Source organism: Manis pentadactyla, chromosome 2, assembly GCF_030020395.1.
Source record: "Manis pentadactyla isolate mManPen7 chromosome 2, mManPen7.hap1, whole genome shotgun sequence".
Classification (NCBI taxonomy): domain Eukaryota; kingdom Metazoa; phylum Chordata; class Mammalia; order Pholidota; family Manidae; genus Manis; species Manis pentadactyla.
Genome location: NC_080020.1, coordinates 78427974 through 78452280, shown reverse-complemented (window position 1 = coordinate 78452280; position 24307 = coordinate 78427974). Strand labels below are relative to the sequence as shown.

Sequence of the window (24307 nt, the reverse complement as noted above, 5' to 3'; positions counted from 1 at the left end):
TTAGCTCTCCTTTAAATGTTTTGCAGAATTCATGCTGTGAAGCCATTTGGTCCTTGACTTTTGTTTTTTGGGAGTTTTTTGATTACCAATAAAGGCTGACTTTTAAAAAATTCTGATGTAATTCCTGAATATGGGTGCTCAGTAAATATTTATTGAATCACTGAATGGGCAAATTAACTTAACATTGCTGATGTATTCCACATTCATAGTCCTTACTATCAACAGAATATTTTTAGGTAACAAAATGATTGTCCTGATTTACAATTCTGTCTACTGTTTATTAGAGTTCCCATTTTTACTTAAACAGTATTGTGGCTTCTTCAATTTTTTTCTAATTTTGTGGGTGTGAAATAGCATCTCATGTTGGTTATAATTTGCATTTCCCTGATTAGTAATGAGGTCCAACATATTTTCATACATATTTTAAACTTTCTTGTTATCTCTCAATGACATGTCTATGTCATTCACTTCAAATGTTACTTCTTTCCCATTCCTTTTATCCTCTCCTTCTGGAACTTTGATTGGATGCATGTTAGACTTCTTACTCCAAATCTTTATGTCCCCAAATCTCTCATATATTTCCCATTTCTTTGTTCACCCATCTGCATTTCTGAAGGGGTCTTCAGATCTATCTTCTAGTTTAGTGTCTTTATCTGCTATTTAATTCATTCATTAAGTTCTAAATTTTAATTATTATATATTCTTTTTCTACAGAAGTTCTCTGTTTCTTTGTCAAAACTTCTAGGTCATTTTTTTGTTCTTCCATAATGCTTTTGATACTGTTTTGTTAACATTCTTACTTCATATTCTTTATGTAATAAATTCAATATCTGTAATCTTTGTAGGTCTCAATCTATTGTCTGGTGTTTCTTCTAGATTTTGATGACTTGTTTATAAGTTACGATTTTTGACTAGGAGCTCAAATTCCTCAGCTCTCTATTTGTTGGAATTCTTGAGGGCTTGGCTAAAAGTCATTTCTCCAGGGGATTTGCACTTGTGACTGCAGATCACCTAGAAGTACTACCACACAATGACACTTCACACATGGTTTCATGTGGTCTGTTTCAGTGCAAACAAGTAATGTGAATTCTGACACCAAATCTGCATGAGAATGTGCTTGTGGTTGAATTCTCAATGGGAAGTATTTTTTCCCCATTCCAGAGGGCTAAGGCAGAGACTGCAAAACTTTCTACCTGAACTCTCTGAGGGTGAGGACTTTTCCAGTCAACTCCTTGAGGGTATCCTCTTTTGGGGTTGCAGCTTCATGCAAGGTTCCCTGATCTAACTGTCTACTTAACATGGGCCCCTGGCTTTGCTTGCTGAGCCTGTGCAGTCCCATTAAAAGACAAGTTCTAGGTCTTCTAGCACTGCCAGAGTCCTGAGGAGATACCGGCTCATATCTCCTTACACTGCTGCATTTGTGTTTTTTAATCATTTCTGGACTTCAAGCTTTTCTCTTATTTTTCTGCCTGCTGAGATGTGCTTGCAAAGATGTTTATAAATATTTTATCTAGAAATTTTAGGTTTTCCAGAAACCAAGTCCACCATGTTGCTGTAATCAGAATTGGGTTGCTTTAAAATTAGACATTTAAAAGGCATGTGAAATCTTAAATCCCTTCCAACCTCTCTGTCTGACTCTTTTTTTTTATTACTGACTTTGTTAGATGATGTTCTATAAAAATCCAAAACTAGTATTAAGTTTCTTACATCAATATCTCTTAATCAAATGGTATTTTTTTCTCAAAAATAAAATAATATAAACTATCTGTAAAATAAGTTGTTAAATGAAAAAAAGGTGCGTAGCTGTTTGAGTATTCTGCTCCAAGTATGTACTTGCCCGTGTGTGTGTGTGTGTGTGTGTGTGTGTGTAACAGTGGTTGTCTCTGAGGATGGGAACTGGCTAACTGGGAGACAGTGATAGCAGGAACACTTGCCTTTCAACTGAATGGTCTATTATGTCTTCTGAATTTCTCAACCTGTGCATGTGTACTAACTGTTTTGAAATAATTTAAAATATTTATAAAATAAAAAATTTAGAGGTCCCTATAATGTGAGAGACATTGTAAAGACTCAAATATAAGGCAACCCCTCTTCTGAGGGATAACTTCAAAGAAAAATCTACTTGATTCCTATGAAAACATGCCTGGCATATACAAGGACACAGAGAGGTAGGTACTAGGGCAGGTCATATATGCATAAGCATCAACTATGACATGTATGCAGAAATATACTGAGCGTTGAGTATGAGTCACTTTGGTGCAGACACATGCTTATTTGCAGAAATTGCCAATCAGTGGAGAAATAGAACTCTCCCAGGTTCAGAGACCAATTCAGGGCCCACAGCTCTGGCTGTGTACTCAAGTTAAGTCAACACAGACCTCATCCTTTCTGCAGACTTGTCCAGTGGTCAATTTCAATACTTGTACTTTGGATGTTCATTAAGTACTGTGTCAGCATTCTGCTTGGACAATTTTACATTCCTTTCACATTCTCAAGAACTTTGACCTGAATTGAGGTCATTCTAGCCCTAGTTTTCTTCCTCATAACCTGAAAGGATCAACACAGGACAGTGCTCATCATGATATGATTTCTTACTGAGAAATAATGTTCCAAATTATTCTTACTAAGAACAAATGATCCAAATCTTAAGTGTTTTCCTATACACCAAGCTTCCAAACAATAATCCAGTGGTACAAGAGCACATTCCAAAGCAGTCCTGTTTTTAGATAATGTAATGTCATCATTCTCCCTTTTGAGAAAGCATATCATTTGGATTAGACTTCCTCACTGTTCTAACAATATGTATTTTAATCATACAACATCTTAAAAACATTTCAAGCTTTTATGTCTGATGTAACCAATGTACAATCACAGTTTTTCTAACAACACATTTCAATAACAAAGATGATCTAGCTGTTTTCCTATAGAATATATTGTCCAGTTCAAAATAAACTTCATCAGATAGTTGGGGCAGCAGGTGGACAAACCACACACTCTAAGGTGACTTTCAGTTTCAGGGTCTGGCTCTGACATTGCTAAGAGAAATTGTTTGTAAGTTCTATGGCACCCTCAGTGGCATGGAAGCTAGTAAAATTTCTAAAAAGATGATCAAATCAATGAAGTTAGGCTGAAGTTGTTCTGTTCAAAGAAATACAGAATAATCTATTTAAGGGCAGATAAGTGAAACATGATAAAAACAGACTTTTAAAACTTTATAATTCTAAATTGAACCAGACACATAGATCTGATCTTCCCAACTTCCTAACAAACTGAAACTGAAGTCACAATTACCTCAGTCATCTCTATGTTTGAATGACTGTAGCATGTGCTAGTGACTTTGCTATTCGTAATTCAGTGGACAGTTTTTATTCCTTCCTTCCTGGAACACAGCTGACCACTCATTGCTTCATGCAATTTTATTCCCTTGGCTTTTGACACGACTCTTTGCAGTTCTCCTTGTAGCCCTCTGACTAGTCTCTGCAGAAGGATTTATCCTTCTGCGATCATCTTAGATGACCATACTCTACAGGTTCCATGCTTGGTTCACTATCTTTGTGTCCCTGTGAGCCATTCCTGAGTGACTGCAGGTGCTGACTTTGTTTGAATCACCATCTATAAGCTGTTATCTCTCAAATTTAATCTTGGGGAGATTTTGTCCTTTTTGTTCCACAGGCATGGCAAACTAAACATGGCAAATCTACCTCATCAGAACTGCCCCTGCCCCCTGCCCCTCATATTCATGATCTCTGTTCATGATACCACCATTAACTTAATCAGTTGCTTAAACCAAAAACTTGAGAGTTATCCTGGCCTGCTTCTTCCTCAAACAAATCTCCACACCAGTGAGCCTATTCTGCTGATTTTACCCCTTATATATTATTTTAGTCTTTCCCTGCTTTCTCTCTCTCTACTATCATTGCTGGTTGCAGGCACGCCTCACCTCTTGCCTGGTGTCCCTCCCTCTAGTTACCCCTCTTCTACCCAGAGTGACCATATTAAATCCAATTGTAATCATGCAATAACCTTGTCCAAATCTTCATTGGCTCTCCTCAAGATCAGAAGAAAGTTCAAGACTCTTAGCATGGCCTAAGAGAGCCTCCAGGACACTGTCCTATCTTTCCATGTCCTGCTCCTACCACCTTTTCTCTCGAGCAATGCTCTTATTCTCATGGTCCAGCCATTTCATTACTTAACAAAATGCATTCAAAATACATTTTAGTACAGAAACCATCTTCACAGAAGGATGGATTCTTCTGAGCACAGTCATTTAATACTAAAGGCTTCATTTCCTTAAAAGGAACTTGGTAATGGGTATTGTCTTTTAAAAGGTCAGCAATAAGTAGAAGTGTTTGAAAACCCTTTTTTCCAACCCAGAGGTCATGGGGTGGGGGTGGTCCCAGGGCCATGATCATGTCACAATGGGCAAAATGAAGCCCTGCCACACTGTCCCCTCCACCTCTGCCTCTCCTCTCTCCTCTGGCCTCTGTGTGCACGCTTCCTCCCCCGTCTTCACATTCTTCCCATGGCCCTCTCTTGTCTTCTCTCTTTCCTCTTCTCCCCTTGTCTGCCTTCAGAGCGGGGTGGGGGTGGGGGCTGGGGGGTTGGGGGGGTTGGGGGTGATCTTTCGCGAGCCTCCTGCCCTCCTGGCAGAGAGGAGGCGGGAGCCTTGGGCTGGGTCTCTTCGCTTTCTGCTCTGCCCATTTAGCTCTCCGCCCGCAGGTCTCCTGCCCTGGGGCCGCAGGAGATGGGCTCAGACGCAGGGGAGGGGAGGGAGGGGTGAGGCAGCCACTCTTTCCCTGCCCTTCTGCCCGGTTGAGGCCTCCTGGAATCCAGGAAGTCACCACCAGAGAGCTAAGAAACTTCGGCTTATCAGACACAACAGCGTTGTTACAGAAGAGTCGGGAAACACGAGTAGGATCTTATTGCTTCTCTTCATCTCTCCTGTGATATATAGCAAGGTTTTTCATAACTTTGCGTTTCAGTTTCCTCCTCTGTTGAGGTCACATGCCGCTCAAATGCGATAATGGAAGAGAAACTGCTCTAGTAAACTGTGAAGCACCGGATCAATGGATGGCATTATCATTCGTTCATCAATCATTATTGAGCACACACTTAAAGGACTCCCCGGTCCCTGCTGCCCTCCTCTTGACTCCTCCCCTAGGGATCCTCTGGTCTACACGGGGCTTAGATGTCAGCATTTACACTCGGAATGGTCAGCCCCGTCCTTCTCCAGCTACTGGGTTTGTTGGAAAAGGTATCTAGCCTCACCAGGACTAAATTGTAATAATAAAGTGAAAATGAGAGTATTCTAAGCAAGGACCACTTCACCCGTCACAGTCACATAAAGTTCCTATAAGTAGATTTACTGACCACTGAACTTGTTACTTTCCTTCATCAAGGTTTTAAAGGTATCTTCATGTTGTAAACGAACTTTCCTTCTCTCAGAAGCCAGATTATGTTCCACACGATCTTGTTCAGTTAGAAGTATGACTGGTTTTAACTGAATCTAGAGAAAGAAAAACATTTATCTTTCATTACCTTGCTAAATTATAAAAGCACAACATGAATTTTGAAAAAAAAAAATGAAATGCTACATTGTTTTCTAACTCAAATAGAGGTGTTTTTGCATGCATTCTATTTTGACTAAATGTTCTCCTAACTAAAAAAAATCAGTATAGACTTAGTTATTTCTTCAGACAATAAGATACATATTTTTTAAAGTTTTCTAAATATTAATTTTCCCTGATTTTAAAAATTTTCAACCGAACTACAAAATAAGAAATTCTTCAAATTAATGAATAAGGAAAGGGACTTTGCACTGAATTCTTATTAAGAAATATTTTCTTCTTTTTATAAAGTTATGGCCTCAAAAAGAGGGAATAAAAATGTTCTAGAGAAAGCTATCATGTACTAAGAGATATTTCCAATTTGGAAATTTCATCACATGGTGAAGATATTATGTAATAAGCAAAGTGAAAAAATCAATATGTCAGAATAAAGGTATAATCAACCTCCAGAAACGTGGAAATATGATGCAACAGAACCAAGGGCTCAAGCTCCTCAGTAAAAATGCCCTCCTGCTGATCTGTGTGTATAAGGAGGTGTCACCTTGTGGCAGGGCTGGGGTAGCTCCATGATTATCTCCAGGGCACCTGAAGGCTGGTGCTGACCTTTGGCCAAGATAAGGGTGAACTAGCTAGTGATTTTATTATGCTGTGTAAGCCAAAACTCCCTTGGACTGCCTTGTTTAATTTGTTTCGGAATGTATAGACTGACAGCCAGCTCAGGTTTGACTGCACGGCCTTGTCTGAGTGTGTGACCAGCGGGTTATAAAGGACCACCTGGTAAACCTGTGCCTTGTCTCTCCAACCTGCAGGTGAAGTACACTTTGTGGGACTAAAGAGGACCCTGAGAGCTCTGCCAGGAAGTCTTGAACTTGTCTAATGTTTGCTGTGTTTCCTTTCGTCTGCTGTTCCATCTCCTTTAGCTTTAGTAAGGTCCTGCGTGAGCATACCCTAGGGAGACTGTGGATCTGCCCTGTGCAATTGCTGAACTAGGCCTAGTTAATCATTGCCCATCTCAGCCTGGAATAAACTTGCTTTGGACAGAGATCCAGGTAGGCTTGTTGGTTCAAACCAAACCTTGTTTCTTTGATGACTCTCTTCATGATGTGCTAGTGAAAAAGAATGTTACTAACTGGAAAATAATTAGTTAAGAAAAGGTGCTTTATAATAAACTTATCTGAGCCAGCCAATGATGGCAGCACCGTAAGTCCTCCACCTCCCTGAAATACTTCTGGAGAACAGTTCTTAAGGTCAGCAGAGACCGAACCAAAGTGTGACTGTTGTATCTTATTCCATGAGTCCCTGAAGTCAGGGTGAGCAATTTGAAACTGGAGGGGAAATATGATGGCCATCTCATTTCCTCCTACACATAAAGAAGAGGATGGTGAGGTGGGCTCCTTTCTGTCACTTGCTCTCAAATTTGGGAACCGTACACCCACCCCATGTTCTCTCATTCCCAAGAGTTCAGAGGTTTCTGGAGGACTCCAGGAAAAACAGAATGATGGGCAAGACAGACCCAAGTCAATGACTTGTATTTTAGTGGATGTAGGATCCATAGGATGCTTTGTCAAAGTACAGATTCCAAGTTCCTGCATTAGTGATCCTAACTCAGTCGGTCTGAGACAGAGCCCTGAAGGCTGAATTTTAAATAATACAACAGCTGATAAGAACTTCAGTTTGAAAACAATGCCCTTGGGCAATGTGAATTTGCCTTGTGGCCAGTTTAATAGTAGGCAGCGAGTGGGAGAAGTGTCCCACTGTACAAAATTCTGCAGGGACACCTGCCACACAGGCCCCACAGTGGCTGGCTCAGCCCCATCCGTTGCTGTGCCTCCTGGCCCAAGGGAGAAGCTGCTGAGGGTTGCTCTGTTGTCATCGCCTTTGGATACAGAGAAAACATAGCTTTGTCCCAGCTCTGAAGCTGGAGGAAGAATACTTTCACAGAGAAGCCCTTCTTTTTGCCTGACAGTGGGGCTGGGAGAAGCTACTGTGCCACATCGGAGCAATATTTGGTGTGTAAGATTTAAAATACTAAATGTAATTATTACATTTAAAAAGGCTTATACTACATGGGGACCCTCACCGGGACACTCTGACCTTAAAAGGAAAACCAAGAAATCATCATGAGAAAATGGCCAGCAGACTAAGAATGACCTGCTCTGGGCCACTGGCCAGGCAAGGCCACTGGGCATGCGCATCAGGCCAATGTAGTTCTTTTAAGGGTGTTTTTACCACATATGCCCTGAAGCTTATTTTTAAACTTCAGTAACTGCATAACTTTGACATGCTTCTCAGGTATAAAAAAAATGATTGGACTATAACATGCAACTGCTTGCTAAATTGCTCTTGCTTAAAAAATATATTTTAATTCAATTTTGAGTTACATAACCACACAAGAAAAGAGCTAAACCAGTAAGCAGTATTTTTGAGAAACTGGTATAACCTTCAAATCATTTAAAATGTGTTTTCTTCCTTTTTCCCAAATTGGCTACATCTCCTTCTCTCTAAAGTACTTAATACTATGATTATTACCACAGAATGATAACTTTTATGATAAATACTGGTGAACAACAATTCTTGGGAAAGCAGACCTCATGGAAAGAAGAAATTTTCCATAATAATTCTGATGTAATCATTAATATGTTCCTGAAGCACATGTTAGATATCTCTTCATAAAGAAAACTTACCTTTTCTTTTCCAACCGGTTTGGCTACAAATGTACAGAAAGCCACACTGACAAGTTTCTCAACGTCAGTGCACATGTCCTGTACTGTGACCCTGATGCTGATCTAAAATGAAAAGAAAATAAACTTTCAGCCATTCAGACAACAGATGAGACTGCAGCTTTCAATATTCAGTTATGCACGGCAGCATTCTTTTCCTTTGTTTTGGGAAGGAAACAAGCATTTTAATTTATTTATTTTCCAGTTTGCTTTCAATGAAAACTGAAAAAATGATTTTTTTTCTGACTATACAAAAATAGATATTTACCATGGAAAATCTGGTAAATATAAAAAATAGATTAATGATAGAAATGGAATCTGACTACCCAGAGTAAATGTATCAGTAATCTCAGCACCCAGATTAATAATTACTAACATTTAGGTGAATTTTCTTCCAGTTACACATATTTATGTATATATATATATATATATATATGAAATGTGTGTGTGTATATACACATACATATACATAAAATCATACTGTATTTACAGCTTTATAATTTTTTTAAATTGTTACTTTGTGATAAGCATTTTCTAATCCCATTATTGCTAAATATACATTGGAAAAAAAGATAATAATGAATGCGTTTATAGCAGCCCATTTGAGGGATGCACCACAGCTTTTTCTAATCTTTAGTCTCTTAGTTTTAAAACCAAGTTAACATGGACAGAATTCATGATTTTATCTATAGCTTTGTTTCTTTTTTCAGTTTTATTTTTCAGGACTAGCAAGAAGGTGGCCCTGACACTTTACGGTGGCACTATAGCGGACTGGATTTCAGAGCCCAGAGTGGAGAGCTCTGAAGCTCGGGTCCTTGGATTACACTTTAAGAAGTGTGAGTAAATGCAGGAACTTGTCATTAGACTTTTGGCTAATAAACACTCCTCCACATATTCCAGATAAGTAACACTATCTACTTGGACTAATGGACAACCTCAGGCATCTTAGGGCAACACTGTGTTATCAACAATAAAGAATATCTATTTCGACATCGTCACCAAGTATATCATGTACAAAATAATCAATAATCCATGATTCATGTCAAGTCACTTAATTTATAAATGCAAATTAGTATTTGCACAGTAAAACCTAAGTTAATGAGATGATGATTAAACACAGTTAAACCATCCATTATCAACTCCCAACAACTTTCAACTCCACATAGCTTTGCACTTTCAGAGAAATAGGGAAATGAAAAATAGAATGAAACAGCTAACCGTAAAAACAAAGCAACAATTCTAGAGTTAAAACAAGATCTGAACATTGTCTTCTGTTAGAACAGTTAATTTAATTATGTCTGATGACCAAATGTTTCAAAAACATATGTCAGGGGGAGTTTCATTTTGTATCATGAGAGAGTAGGTTGGACTGGAATTACATCCTGTGAAAACAACCAGAAAACTGGACCAAGTATAGGAGGACACAGAAGAACAAGCAGTACAGAGCTGTGGTCCCTGAGGAAAGGGGAACAAATGAGGGGAGCACCTGCATTTCTCTGAGCTCGAGGCCTGCAGGTAATTCCCAGATTAGGGCCAAGGAGGGGAAACCCAATCTTGCTGAAATGAGGAGCCAGAAGTCAAAGAGATCAAGGCAGCTGAGATTCTCAGGCAGTCCTAGAAAGAAGGGAGCTGCAAAAGGAAAGAATTCCAAAAATATGTGTACTGTCCCATTGAATGTTTGGTTTGACAGCAGTTGTGAGTAAGCTCAAAGGCCAGGTGAGAACAACTTTTGAGGAAGAAACAATTATTGGAAAACTGTAACATGAACAATTCCGAGAGCTCCCACAGAGCTGAAAACGTTTGGAATTCCCTCCAGCCAGACCTCACTGAATGCACAATACATTCATGCACAGAAGGCACAGAAGACTTCAACTTAGAAGGGGATAAATTAGCCCTAGTTGAGGCTAGGATTTACTTTTCTTAAGATCAGAAGTCTATGGTTTCAAACTCAACAGGCTTTTTTCTTCCCTTTTCTAAGCTTTTAGTCTAACTTCCTTTGGAAATTCTAGCTTGTCTCAGGGAATATGAAGGAAAGGAGAAAAGAGAAGGACCTTTTATCCAAGTAAGGGCTGAATATAAAGGGGCCTACTGTCCCTCAGGAGAGGCCAAGCCCTGAGGCTACAATGCGAGAGCCCTGCAGCCGAGAAATCAGGGCCCAGAAGTACCACCACAGCTGTCTCCATGGAGCACTACCTCTCTGGCTCCTTCAGGTGTCTCACATTCAGTTTACGTGGGTACCAGGGAAAAGGGACTGAGTCAGGGTAAAGTCATCACCAGGGGTGTGGTTATTGCCAGAGCAGTTCTGTGATTATGAATATGGGTTGAATTGTGTCCCCCTCCCAATCCAGTACCTTATAATGTGGCCTTATCTTGGTAATAAGGTGGCTGCAGATGTAAAGAGTTAAGATGAGGTGATACTAGAGTAGGGTGGGTCCGCTAACCCAGTATGACTGATATCCTTATAGGAAAGGGAAATTTGGACACAGACACAGACACTGGGAAAACGCCACGTGAAGATGAAGGCAGAGATGGGGGCAATGCGGCAGAAGCCACAGACCAAATGTTGCTGGCAAGCCACCAGAAGCCAGGAGAGGGAACTGGGGGCAAGGTCTCTTCACAGACCTCACAAGGAATCAACCCTACAGAAACCTTGATTCTGGAGGACTTCTGGCCTGCAGAACTGGGAGACACTATATTTCTGTTGTTGAAGCCACCCAGGCTGTGGTATTTCATTATGGTGGTCCTAGGAAACGAGTATGTCCTTAATGTCTTTTGTGCTTAGAGATCCAGGTGACTGCTGTTGACTGAGCTAGAAGCTGCAATTATGGGGTCCAGTAATTCATTTCCTGCTAATTTAAACTGGGTAGAGACTTTAAAAGCCCCTGAGACTGCTGTATTGACAACTAGATTGGCAAGTGGATGAAGAAGAAAAATCTTCTAAACTTCCCGCCTTACTTCAGTTATCCTGCCTTTCAAAAACGAGTTGATTATGGGGATAGTTTCCACTAGGGGGTGAGAAGATGGAGAACAAGTATGGTCAGAGTAATTAAGAAATAAAATCCATTCCTTGCAAAGAACCAAGAGAGTGCCCTGCATGTTTACTTTCTCTGTATCCTTCTATGTAAAAATTACCTCGCAGTTAATTTTGATAGCAGAGTTGACTGGGAAACATGGGCTCCTTATATTTTACTTGTGAGCCTGATTACAGAATCAAGGATTTCTGAAATTAAGAATCCCATGAACTCCAAATTATTCTAGGCCTCATCCTCTCCCCTCTATATGCAATGAGGATATGAGCACCAATAGGCAGAAGTAAGTAAAAAGATCTCTTACCTCCATGCTCGTGCTGAATGCTCTAGTGACTTTTGCTTTGATGGTAATAATTTGTCCAACTCTGGTTAAAAAAAGAAAAAAATGGGGGAGGGGGGAAAGGATTTCAGACTTGAAGATTCACTTAAATGCATGTGCCATAGAGCAATCCAACCATATCATGCTGATAATGTCCATGCATGAAAATAGGTTAATGATAACAGGAAAAGAGTGCTAAAAACAGATGCTGATCATTGTAAACCACACATTAGCTGACTGCCTCTATTTAAACAGAAAAAGACCTTTGCAAAGATGGTGTGCAGAATGACTTCCTAATCTGCAACACATACTTGGACTGTATCTCAGCTGTTTCCATACAAGAAGTAAACACAAACACACAAACAAACCTATGCAACTGATACTGATTTTAAAACGGTGGTTAACAAATAAATAGATGAACATACAAACAAGCAAACTGTTCAGCTTCACTAAATTTACACAGGCACTCAGGGCTGCTAAATGATCCATTCAGTCCCTGTGATTACTGGAACTTTGATGTGCAACCCGAAGTTGTTACAAACCTTATGTGTTCAGGCCCCTCAGTCATCTCTGATCCCTTCACCTTAGCAGAAGTAAGGATCTACCCAATTAAGCCTCTTTAATTACTTTTCTCCTCTTCCTTTCAAAGTTGAACTATGTTCTTGCTGTTCTCACTCTTCTGTTTCAGGGGAAGGAAGTCAGATCCCTTCCAGTCCTTTCTTTACCTGTGCCCTTGATGCCATCCTGTTACCTCCTCCTCCACCTCCGCTGGCTCAGTCAGCTCTTCCCTCCTTTATATGCTCAGTCTCCATCCCTTCCATGACTCCTTCTCAGTCTATAAAAATGTTCAAGGCTTCTTTTGAAAAATCTTTCTCTCAGGCCTATTCTATGTCAAGATATTTTCTCTTCTCTTCCATATTCAAACTTCCTCAAATAATCATTTCTTTCCTAACTCATACATTTAACAAATGTTTACTGAGTTATAACTAGCCCTGGCATTAAGCTAAGATCTCAGGATACAGTGACGGTCTTCAAGGGGACCAGCCTTCACTTGGGACACCAGGATATAAATGGATGAAGTGCAAGACCATGCAATTTTTTGGAAAAAAAAGAAAGGATTGAGTGCCACAAAGGCACTCATCAGAAAGACAAATTCAGAAAGTCAGGGAAGGAGTCATAACAGAGCGGATGTTTGAGATGGGTCTTCAAAGACCAGGATTTTGCCAGGTGCAGAAGTTAGTGGGTTTCATCTCCCACTTCCTTCCTGGATCTGGCTGGTGCCTCCACATCCTATTCCTGACCTCCCCAAAGTCTCTTCCTAACAGCTAAATCCAACATGTCATCTCATTTAACAGCATCAACCCACCTTTCTTCAGGAAATTTTCTCTTCCTTTGGCCTCTAAAACACTGTTCTCTCTTCATTCTGTTTCCTTCACTGATTTCCTTAATCCATCCTTTAGTTGTAGACATCTCCTCAACTTCCATCCTTTGTCATATTCTCCTCACTTCACTCTCTTTTTGGAACAACTACTTGTCTTCCATGATCTTATTATCTTTGCTGAGATGATTTGCAAATCTACATCTTTAACCTGCACCTTATTCTTGAAACTGAGAGCCATATTTTCAAAATTTTCAACTGCTAGCTCTGGAGGCCCTCGTAGGCTCAGTGTTTGCTGCTTCCAGACATATTACCTAATTTAATTTAATCCCCATATTTTGCATATGCAAACCCAAATCAATTTTCTTTCTTCCTTAAATTAGTTCCTCCTAGAACTCCTAGCTTTGTTTGGTAAAGTTTCTAGCAGGTTTACAGTAATGGAACCAGACAGAGTTAGAGACCCTCTTCAAAGCTGCTGTAGTACTTTGTACTCATTTACTACTAAGATCCTATGTCTCTCTGCCTGTCCTACTTTGAGGAGGCGAAGCAACTGCCAGTTTTCTTTGCTTCTTTTGTAAACTCTGCCCTGCCTTTAAAAGTAGAAATCTGTATGACTTGGTTCTCCACCAAACCAAACTCCTGATGTTAATTGTCAAATGAGTGGAATGACTAAAATCCCAACTAAATAAAACCAGTTCCATAGCCTGCATTCAAAGCCTCTGTTACACAGTCTACTGCTGGGGCATCACCTCTGCAGATCAGACTTTTTCTGAATGCTCCCTATTCCTTCCCACCTCGGTGCTTAGCTCTTCAGGTGCCTCATCTTGTGAAGTCCTTTTCCTGTTCAACAGATGAAACCCTATACTGCATTTAAGGTCCACATTAAATGCTGCCTCTATCATGAAACTCATTGATTCTGCAGTCAAAATGTATCTTTTCACTACCCCACAGAACTGAGTTTATTTCTTATCCTAGGCATGCATCTTATTTTTCTATTCTGATGATTACGTATTTGTCTGGCTTGAGTGACCACCACTCCAGAATTGTGTCACAATCATTTACATATCCTACTGAGCCTAGAGCAGTACTTTTTGTATAAGCAATAGATATTTGTGAATTTTAAGAATATCTAATGTGGCTCATAACCAAATTGTATGGCTTTCTATATGTAGCTTTCAATTTTCTTTCTTTTTTTATGGGGCAGGTCCCATCTTAAAAATACAACTGAAATTCTTTTTTCATGATTTTAGTGGCCACAAATCCTTCCTGACAACACAAAAATGAAATGATATAAAATGACAAAATCACATTTCAGTTGAGGTTACTAGTTAAGTCTTAGTTATAAAATTTAGGATTGGAAAGTACATAGTAGATACTATATTACTGTTAGTATTCATAAGTTTAATAATGATGCTTTACTCTATTCCCAAGTAAATTTGGATTTACAGTAATTTGTAATTTTGCTGAGATACAAATACATGGCAATTTTTTTCTACTTCACGGAAAATCACATGGCTAGCACATGAGCTTAGTCAGTGGACTTTTATCTGCATCTACAAGATGCTAGAATGCCAAGGGTTCTTTCAGTGACACTGAAGCCAGAAGCCAGAAACAGTGGGGTGGGGAAAGCACTGTATTAAGCATGAGAAGATCCAGGTTCTAAGCACCCACTGTTCCCTGACTGGCTCTGGGTATTAGGCCTGTTTCTCTTCAGTACAAAGAAATGATTGGGCTGGGCTCTGAAGGTCTATGTTCATGATTGTAATTTCTGCTAAAAAATTTCTTTGGGGTTAGCTTTGAAGATGTTATTTCTTTATGCATTTAACATAATTTTATTTGTATATTAATAAATAAATGCCAAATAGATAAATGTAAGTAGTAAGGTTGGAGAGATGAACTGGGCATTTCATGGGACAAGACTAATTAGGGTTTGAAAACTGGTGACAACTAGCCCATGGTCTCTGAGAACCATCCCAGACCAGAAACAAGTGACTTTATTTCTTCTTTTTCTTGTCAGTTATGCTCATGTCTTAAAAGATCAAAATATTCAGTATAAGAGAAAATTTTTAAGAATAGCTATTAACATAAAAATCTGAAGTAAAACCATATAATTCTAATTTATTATAGGTATTAATATACACTCTTTAAGAAACAAATTCCTAATTCTGTCCACTGAAAAGGCCTTGAAATAATGACCAACTCTTTCTCAGTGACACCTTTGCTGCCCAGATTGTGATGTCTACTTATTATTTCTTTTGAAGAAATTTCTGATTCTAAATTTGTATGAGAGAAAATATAAAAGATGAGTACATCTTGTCATACCAGAAAGCAAAGGAATTACTAAAGATTTCTATCTTTGGGGTCATGACCAAGAACTTAGGAATCCAACTGAAGAAGCTCCCACTGTCCAAAGATGAGGCAGTTTGAGCATCCATGAGAACAATCACACCGGAACTGAAATGCATCCGATAAGCTAAAACCCACAGGTTCATAATGATATTAAATAAAAAGAAGGAATGGTGCAGGGGGAAAAAAGGAAAGATGTAGCCTGTGTTTCCCAGATAAACTTTCCTGGGTAACTGTGTAATTAATGAGATAAAGGGTCTCTATACAAATATTCTGGAAAAATAAATGAAGAAGAAATAATAGATTAGCATATGACCATTTTACCAATATCTAATGAAATAATGAATCTAGATAATGATCACTTAACATTACATGCTCCTGACAGGAATGGGTTTCACCAAAATATATCTCAAAGTTGATCTGAAGAAGGTTTGATAATACCAGTTTACAAGAAATACAAAAGGGCAGAGGAACATGTTACACAGGGTTACAATGGGCAAATACAAAACATGGGAAATGCTATTGCACAAATGACCAGGTTTCTTTAAAAATAAATTGCAAGAGAAAAGAAGGAAGGGAAATTTTCATGCTAAAAGATATAGCTACCATGCTGGATCCTGATTCAATAACTCATTTAAATTAAAAAAAAATTTGGGGACCAGTGGGAATGATCATTTCTGTTAATGGTACTGAAGTCATTATATTTTCTAAAAGAACCCTTATCTTTTAGAATTACTGAAATATTTATAGATGATGCCTGAAATTTGCTTCAAAATAATTCAGGTGCGTGGTGAGTATGGAAGGGTATTGATAAAACAAGAGTGTCCATGAGTTGATTATTGTTGTAGTTAGGGGATGGGTCCTTAGGAATGCACTGTACAATTCTCTACTTTTGTGTATGTGTGAAGTATTTGTGTGTCTTGAACTTTGTCACAATAAGAGATGGTAAAGAACATACACACTTCCACACATAAAAGATTTTTCATAATTTAACAACTCTAAGGAGGTGAATTAATGTTTACCCAACAGCCTACTTACAGAATACACCATCACAGAAATACTTACTATCATTAATTATTCTTCTGGTACAGGAAGTGGCCATTAAGAATCAGCTTTTTAGAAACTGTACTGTGCCTTATGCTAAAATGCATCTAATTCTGACAACTATTTCCCAACAAAATAGGACTGTGAATTTATACTTGTTTACTAAAAGTAGGTGCTGCAATTATTATTAGTTTTTTTACTTATTTACATTGGGTCCATTGTTATTTATTTTATTAACAAATTGGATCACTGACTCCAAATAAACAAGCTTAGGTGCTGTAAATATATGTTGCAAATGAACCAGTAAACCCAGAACAAAGGTGTGAAAGGGCAATACCACTTACCTAGCTGTCTCCTCAAATTGTATGTCATCCACTGAGGCTGTAACACAGGAAACCCCAGCATGTTTTTCAGCTTCAAAAAATAGGTAAAAATATGCTGCATTAGTAGTTATGTTTGAATATTTCAGCATAAAGGAAAGGAATAAAACTTTAGTGGTTTTATTCTAGTAACTCATCCTCTTATTCAATATAGGACCACAATACCATCACTTCTGGATGATTGCATCAACACTTCCTTTGCTTTTTAAGTTTTATTTCTACTGCATGGAACTTACTGTACTATCTTCCAAGTTTTAACTTAAACTGTTCTTGGTACCCCAATACCAGAACTCAGGATATCTAGCAATTAAATAATTTTAAGAAGTTGGTGCCAACTTTAAGTATTTTGTCAGGTACTAGTCTTGTTTTGAAAACAATGCATCAAAGCTGTATCCATTATCCCATATAACCAGCAGCTGAACATATTTAAACCACTTCACAGTGTGGGCATTGAACAGTATGGGAGACCCTGAGATCATACCCAAATCAGATATATAGGAAGTATACTTATTGTTAGCAAATTCATTATGCATTCATCCTGTTGGAGGAGGAGAGTTCTGAGTAGGGTGGAGAGAGATTAGGGAGCAGCTCTCGTTATTTCTATGTTCCATGTCTGCATTGAATTTGTTGAGAATTTGTTTTTTCTTTATTGCTGATTTTGCTTTATGTAAAAATACCAGAATTTATTTTCTTTGGAAAGTTTTGATAGCTGCTTCTGTCAGAATTTGATTTTAAGGAATAATCAGTTAAAACTCAAACAGTTGCACTGGCTTTTTAAGAACTTGCAACCCCATTTTAATTTTGGAGACTTTACTCCCAGTGCCACATTATGAAAAAGAGAATGAATTACACTGAATTCACATTCTCTGTGTGAAGTGGATTACTTTAATTGCAGTCATATTAATTGACAGCCCCAGGTAGAGACAGGTGAGCAGATACTCCAGAGAGCAAGTATTTAACCATCCTCCCTGTGAGCTAATTCTGTAGAAAACTGGAGGGGAGGATTGGCTTCCCAGCTCCAAGTTCAGTGAAAGGAAGAGAACATAAAAGTATCAGACCCTATGAATACTCAAGGTGGACTCAATTTAATTCAAAGTATCAAACATTTGTTAACTTCTGTCTTGCCAATGGGTTTCAGCCCCAGGCAAGTTCACTATGGATTTAGTGTGACCAAAGAAATGACATAGAACGTTCTTGGGGTGAAAGGGTTTATTACCTGGCTTGTTCTCCAGCGCTAAGTCGAGCACTAGCATCTCTGCCTCTGCACAGAGCACTGGGCCCAGCCCTCTATATAGAGCAATAATAGCTTATTGCCTACGGGTGTGGAAGCGACAGCCCAGCAACAGGCCAGTTACATCATCAGGTGGTTTAAGTTCAGTGAGGATCCTGGTCATAGGAACCCCAGCTTCTCCACACTTCCCACTGATTTCCAGATGCTGAGCTGAATCAGTTCTATCTTTCAGTAAGTCTATCAGTGGTAGTCAGATATCCAGTCATAGCACCTTTTTAGAGCTTAAAATTTTCTTAACCTACTGGGTCCTTGCAAATATATGTTACAAAACGTTGACTAAAGAGTACCTAATATACATTCATTCCAGTTACTTGACATGAAGGAATAGGATGTTGAGATTATTAAACTGTTCTTGCTAATAAATGTTACCACTTATTAGCCCTGGGTTTCAGCCTCGGGCAAGTTCACTCTTGATTCGGTGAGACCAAAAAATGACAATGGAATGTTCTTGGGGTGAAAGGGTTTGTACCCAGCTTTATTCCCACGGTGGCAGGTCAAGCACTAGAATCCCGTCCACTCAGAGCGAGTCTGCATGCAGCAAGCCGGTCTCTGCCTCCGGGCCTTTCTGCCCCCCTGCAGCCATCTCAGTTTCTGTCCTGGGCGCTACCGCCACTCCAGCCTCTGCTCTCCTGCAGCCGGGCAGCCCAGAGCACTGGGTGGAGCTCTGTATATAGAGTCAATAGTAATGTATTGCCCACACATGTGCAGTGGGCCAGCAGACCAGGGTCAGGTGAGAATCCTGGCCATAGGAACTTTCATTTTCTCTACATACACCAACAGGAGTTACTAATTTTGAATGACTTAAATGATAACTACAGTGCAATAACCAATAAAAGACTAAAACTGTATGGTATATATTTGGTATGTATATCCTGTGCATATATAGCACTATACTAGACTATATTAGGGATCAAGAAGAAACATAATAATAGTTGCCATTTATTAAGCATTTATTATTGACCAGGTACTGAGCTGAGTATTTATGCATGTCAATTATAAGAGGTTGGTACAATTATTTCATTTTTACAAATGAGGAAATTTAGGCTTAGAAAGATTAAATATACTGTTTTAAATAGTAATTTTGACTGTAGAAGGAATAGGAACTCTCAGAAAAGACCAGCCAAGGAACACGCCCTAAAGAAGTACTTGGTGAAACATGGGCTTTAGATGCTCCTTAGCCATGGTTCACTACAGACTTTCAGGGACCACAAAATTAAAAAGAAAAAAGGAAAATATGGAGAACCAACATAGGACCATGTGCTATGTGATTTTGTAAGTGTGTCAGATGTGAATACAACAGAACCAGCTTGGTCTGGTTCATGATTTTGATTGGCCTTCATAGTGTAGGCTAATAAAAGTAGAGAAACCCTAAAGCTATTTCTGATTTCCTGGGGAACCTGAGAAAAACTAAGGTACAGTAGCAGACTAGCTAAGTGGTTGTAATACAAGTATGAGACGATGACTGATAAAAATGGTGATACCTCCGTTTATTCATTCCTTTAACTAATATTGATTGAACACCTATGCTGTGCCAGGCTCTCTGTGAGGTGCTGGAAATAGGAATACAAAATGGCCACAAACCCTGTTTTCATGGAGTCCAGTGCAGGAGCCAGGGACTAAAGAAATGACTACGTCATAACAAAATGCATTAGGTGCTATGAAGAAAACATGGATTTTATGAGAGTCTGTAACTGAGGACCCAGACCTAGGCAGGAAGGCTTCCACGTAGAGGGGATGCTTGAACTGAGATCTGAAAGAATGAGTAGGAGTAAAGCAGATGTGTTGGGGAGGAGGAGCACAGTAAAGGAGCATGCTGAGCAGACAGAGCAGTGACTACAACGGTCCTTTTGAGGTCTGTGGCTACATGCAGAAAGCAAAGAGAGTAGGTAAGATAAAGCTGAAGGGATGGATGAGGATGGACTACGAGCAGGGACTTGAAGCTCTTGCTTGACAGTTTTTATAATGATTATTATTAAAGATATTGTTCCACTGTCATCTGACTCCCTTGTTTCTGATAAATGGTAATCGTAATCATTGTTCTTCTGCATATAGCACAGTGCTTTTTTTCTGCCTGAATTCCAGATTTTCTTTTCCTGTCAAGGTTTGACTTGGTGTACCTAGATGTGGTCTTCACTATATTCATCTTGCTTGGTGTTTTATGATCTTCTTGAAACTGGAAAAGTATGTCTTCCATCATGTTTTGGGAAATTTCAGCTGTTATTGCTTCATTTATTTGTTTTTGCCCCATATTTTTTCTCTTTGCCTCTGGGCCCCCAATTACATGCATGTTACACCTTTTGATTTTTTTTTCACAAACCTCTGATACTTTGTTCATTTTAAAAATCCATTTCCCCCCTCTGTTCTTTGGATTGGATAATTTCTATTGATCGTTTTTATGTGTACTAACTCTTTTCAGTCTTCTCTGTTCTGCTGTTAGCCTATCCAGTGAATTTTTTATTTCAGATACTTTAATTTTTAGTTCTGGAATTTCCATTTGTTTCTTTTTTTACCGTTTTTTTTTCTATTTCTCTTCTGAGACTTACTATGATTTCATCCCTTATGATCAAACTTTTCATTACGTCTTTCAGCAGAGTTATAATAGCTGCTTTTTAAAACCTTTGGAGCTTAATTTCAGCATTTGGATCATCTAGGGATTGGTCTCCATTTATTATCTTTTCTCTTAAGAATGTCTCAAGCTTTCCAATTTCTTTGTATATGAAGTAATTTTGGGTTGTATCTTAGCCAGTGATATACTGTACAAACTGTAGGTTCGTATATATTCTTCCGAAGAGTACTGTTTTGTTTTGTCTTTTAAGTGGGCAGTTAACTAAACTCAAACTATAAAACTGCCTCTCTAGAGATGGGAACAACCCTTTTCAGTTCTTTTGGCCTTAGCTAGTAAGTTTGGAGTTTGTCCTAGGCATATATGACTCAAAGTTCACTAGAGATTTTAGCAAAGATAACAGATAGATTTTAGGATTTGGTTTCTCTGGCTCTCTCCTTTCTCAAATTTTCTTCCTCACATTCCAGTAGCTGGGTTTTCCCCAAATCTTCTGTCTTTTCAAATCAGAAAGTCTATAGGTTTTCTGTCAGAAATTTAGCTGGGGGCAGATTGGGGTTTTTCTTTGGGCCTAAAGTAATAAAAAAAAAATACGAAGTTAGGTACCACCATTCTTTTCTTCCAAGTGTTGACTTCCAAGTATTCTAAGCCTGCCTTTGTTCACTTGTCAGTTGCCTTGGGTAGCTTTTACTTAATGTTTTTTCCAGAGTGTATAGTTGTTACCTGTGGGAGATTTTTTCTCATAGGAGATACTTACTATGATAGAAGAGGAACCCTCATAGCTCTTGGTAAGGATGACAATGGGAAAACATAAACAGGCCATGTGACATGATCAGATTAACACGTTCTAAGAGTACTTTAGACACAGTATCAAGAGGAGACCAGGATGAATGGAGAAGACCAGGTTGGAAACTCCTGCTGAAGTCCACGTGAGAGATGACAGTAGCTGGAACTAGGTGGTGGCAGTGGGAATGTAACAAAGTGGTTGGGTTTTGTAGTCTCCTTTAAAAACAGGTAGGACTCCATCTGTGGACTGAATATGTGGAGGGGGAAGCAAGGTAGAAAGAAGTATCACGGATGAATGACTCCTAGATTTTTGACTTGCACAATAGGATGGACTGGGTACCATTCCTGAGAAGTGAGCCCTGGAAAAATCACAAATGAAATAGAGAGGGAAATACAACTTCAGGCTATTTCAAAATAAAAATAGATATGGAGGATGAAGAATGACTCAGAGATGGCTTTGAGCCTCTAGGCTTAAGGAATTAGAATAATGGGGCCACTGACATAAATGAGGTTTAATATCAAAATGATAGTGAGCATATTTAATCTTTCTTTAAATATTTAGAAGACATTTTGGAACCTAGCAGTGCCTGGTGGTCATGGCAGTGCCTTAGGGCCATGACTGTGATCATTATTTATCATAGTAATGCAGCTGTACAGATGTGATGGTCATTAAGGAAAACGCCAGAAAAACCAAAAGTTTTTGTATTACTCTTATTGTATAAAGCACTACAGTGGAGCATTTCTTTGCCCTAGATTCAATTACCTTAGCTAAATAATGTCCCTTGTTTATGGGATGCCTCTTCTCACCATGGAGTGTTTAACACAGGCATTATCCATGTTTCCAAACAAACTTTATCATGAAGGTTTCTTTAATATTGTGTTGGTAATATAACTATTAAGGTCAAAAGTAATTGGTTATTAATTATTCTATGGTCTGAGTTTCCAAAGAAGTAAAATCAGAAATTTTTATGACTATTGCAGGAGGGCAATTGTTTTTCCATTATAGGACAGAGGCACTTAGTGAAGTAACTTTCAAAGTCACTTCAGCATTCAGTTGCCTTGGCAACAGGCAACATTATTAACAACCTCAATTATTTCTATACTTGCTTTTCTTACATATGGATTAATTTTATTTTAATGTTTTCATTGTTTATATTATTATAACCCAATGCTGATAAAAATGTTAAGACAGAAACCAAACAAACCTATCAACAAACAAAAGACAGATTGGCTTCACATATATGATTGAACTCTGCATGTGATTACCACACAGGGAATTAGAAACTCTATTTATGCTCACTGGGAAAAGCAGGGTTCTGTAATTATCTGAGTTTTACCTTTGCCCTCTGTAAAACCAGTGTCCTTTGATACATGACCTTAACCTCCCTCCAGCTCTAATATTTTATCCTAACATATATTACTTTAAAATGGATTTTTGCCAAGTCTGTGCCTTATGAAAATCCCGGCTTCATTTTAGAAATGAGATTCCAAGTTCTGGACCTGTCATCCACCTACCCTTCCATATAATCAGGAGGTTTTTACTTAGGGTTTACTAAGCACTGGAGACCTAGCTTTAGTTTACATGCTCATTGCCCAGGGGGGAAATAAAGAGGTGAATAGATTAAATACACAAAATAATTACAGATCGTGTTAAGTGGTATGAAGGAAATCTGAAAGGCCATTGTGATGAAAGGAATGAAAGGGTGCAAATGTAAAGAGGTGGTCAAGAAAGATTTTTCAGAGAAAATGATATTTCAGCTGAGATGTAATGTACGGAAAGGTCCAAGAGAAGAGTATAATGGCAAAAAGGAAAGCAGGTGCAAAGGCCGTGAGCAAAGACTAAGTAAGGACGCGGTAGCCACAAACTGAATGCAGGCGCAGATCTGAGTAGTAATCTTCTATTGAACCAGACATTAAAGAGATTTGCAGAAATGTGAACCAATACCATGCCTCTCATACATTCTCGTTGTTGTTGAAAATAGTTATTTTTCAATAAAAATATGCCATGGGTTTCTTCTTGTTCTTTTAAAATGAATTTTTTAAAATTGCGAATATGGTAAATATGAATAAAAACAACCCCCATAAAAGAAGCTTTCCTGGGTCCTCACTTATTTCACGGGGTGAAGGGGCCCTAAGACTAAAACTGTTTGAGAATCCCTGGTCTAGGTCATACCCAGTGTTGGGTGGGCTATCTCAGTCACCACGGCCCCCCTGCACAGGGCTCACCCCTCTGCAAATACCCTCTCCTTTCTCTCCTCGCCGATCCCAGGTCGCAGGCTGGCGCCGGCGGCGGCGGATCCTCCCGCACCCCAGCCATCAGCGACCCCTGCCACTCTGCCTCCCCACAGCGCCGCCCGTCTCCCAGTCCGCAGACACCCCCTGCCCCCCCGGGTCCCCCGGACACCCCGCCCGCCGCGCCCCTACCCGCCAGGCAGGCGGCGGCGTCGATCCACTTGAGCAGCTGCCCGGCGCTGAGCTCGCCGCGGGGGCTGCCGTGCGCGGGCTGGACGGCCTGGCTCATGCGCACCTCGCCGGGCGCCGGCCGCTCCATGGCGCGAGCAAGAGCGCGAAGCCGCGCGGCCAAGGGCCCCGGTCCTCTCTGAGGGCACCCGCCGGGCGCCCGCTCCCTGCTGGCCGCCCGGCCGCCGGGGCACCGGGAGGCGACGTGAGGCGCCAGGAATATCGCGAGGAGGGTGACAGACGCTTCTGTCCCAGAAGCAGCCAAATCCGAGGCTGGCAAAGCTGGGAAAGGCCCGGGTTTCTCACCTGTAACGCTGGGACAGCCGTACTTAGCCCAGAGGACGCTGAGATAATTAAATGAGATAATGCAGGAGACTCATACCATGTACCTGGCTGAGGTGATACAGGGTGTGTGCTCCGTAAATAG

The 24307-nt window shown here is 39.6% G+C and overlaps 1 protein-coding gene across 1 annotated transcript in view; it reads right to left on the bottom strand.

Moving 5' to 3' along the window:
• The window catches only part of ACOT12 (acyl-CoA thioesterase 12), a 44340-nt gene extending 20367 nt beyond the window's left edge, over window positions 1-23973 (bottom strand). Inside the window, exons 1-5 of the mRNA XM_036914195.2 lie at window positions 23845-23973; window positions 16748-16817; window positions 11621-11681; window positions 8252-8353; window positions 5371-5506 (exon numbers count right to left, since the gene is read on the bottom strand). Coding sequence (XP_036770090.2) covers window positions 5371-5506; window positions 8252-8353; window positions 11621-11681; window positions 16748-16817; window positions 23845-23971 — 496 coding nt within the window. The 5' untranslated portion in view covers window positions 23972-23973. The remainder of the gene's footprint in view (window positions 1-5370; window positions 5507-8251; window positions 8354-11620; window positions 11682-16747; window positions 16818-23844) is intronic.
• Between the last annotated feature and the right edge of the window lie 334 nt (window positions 23974-24307).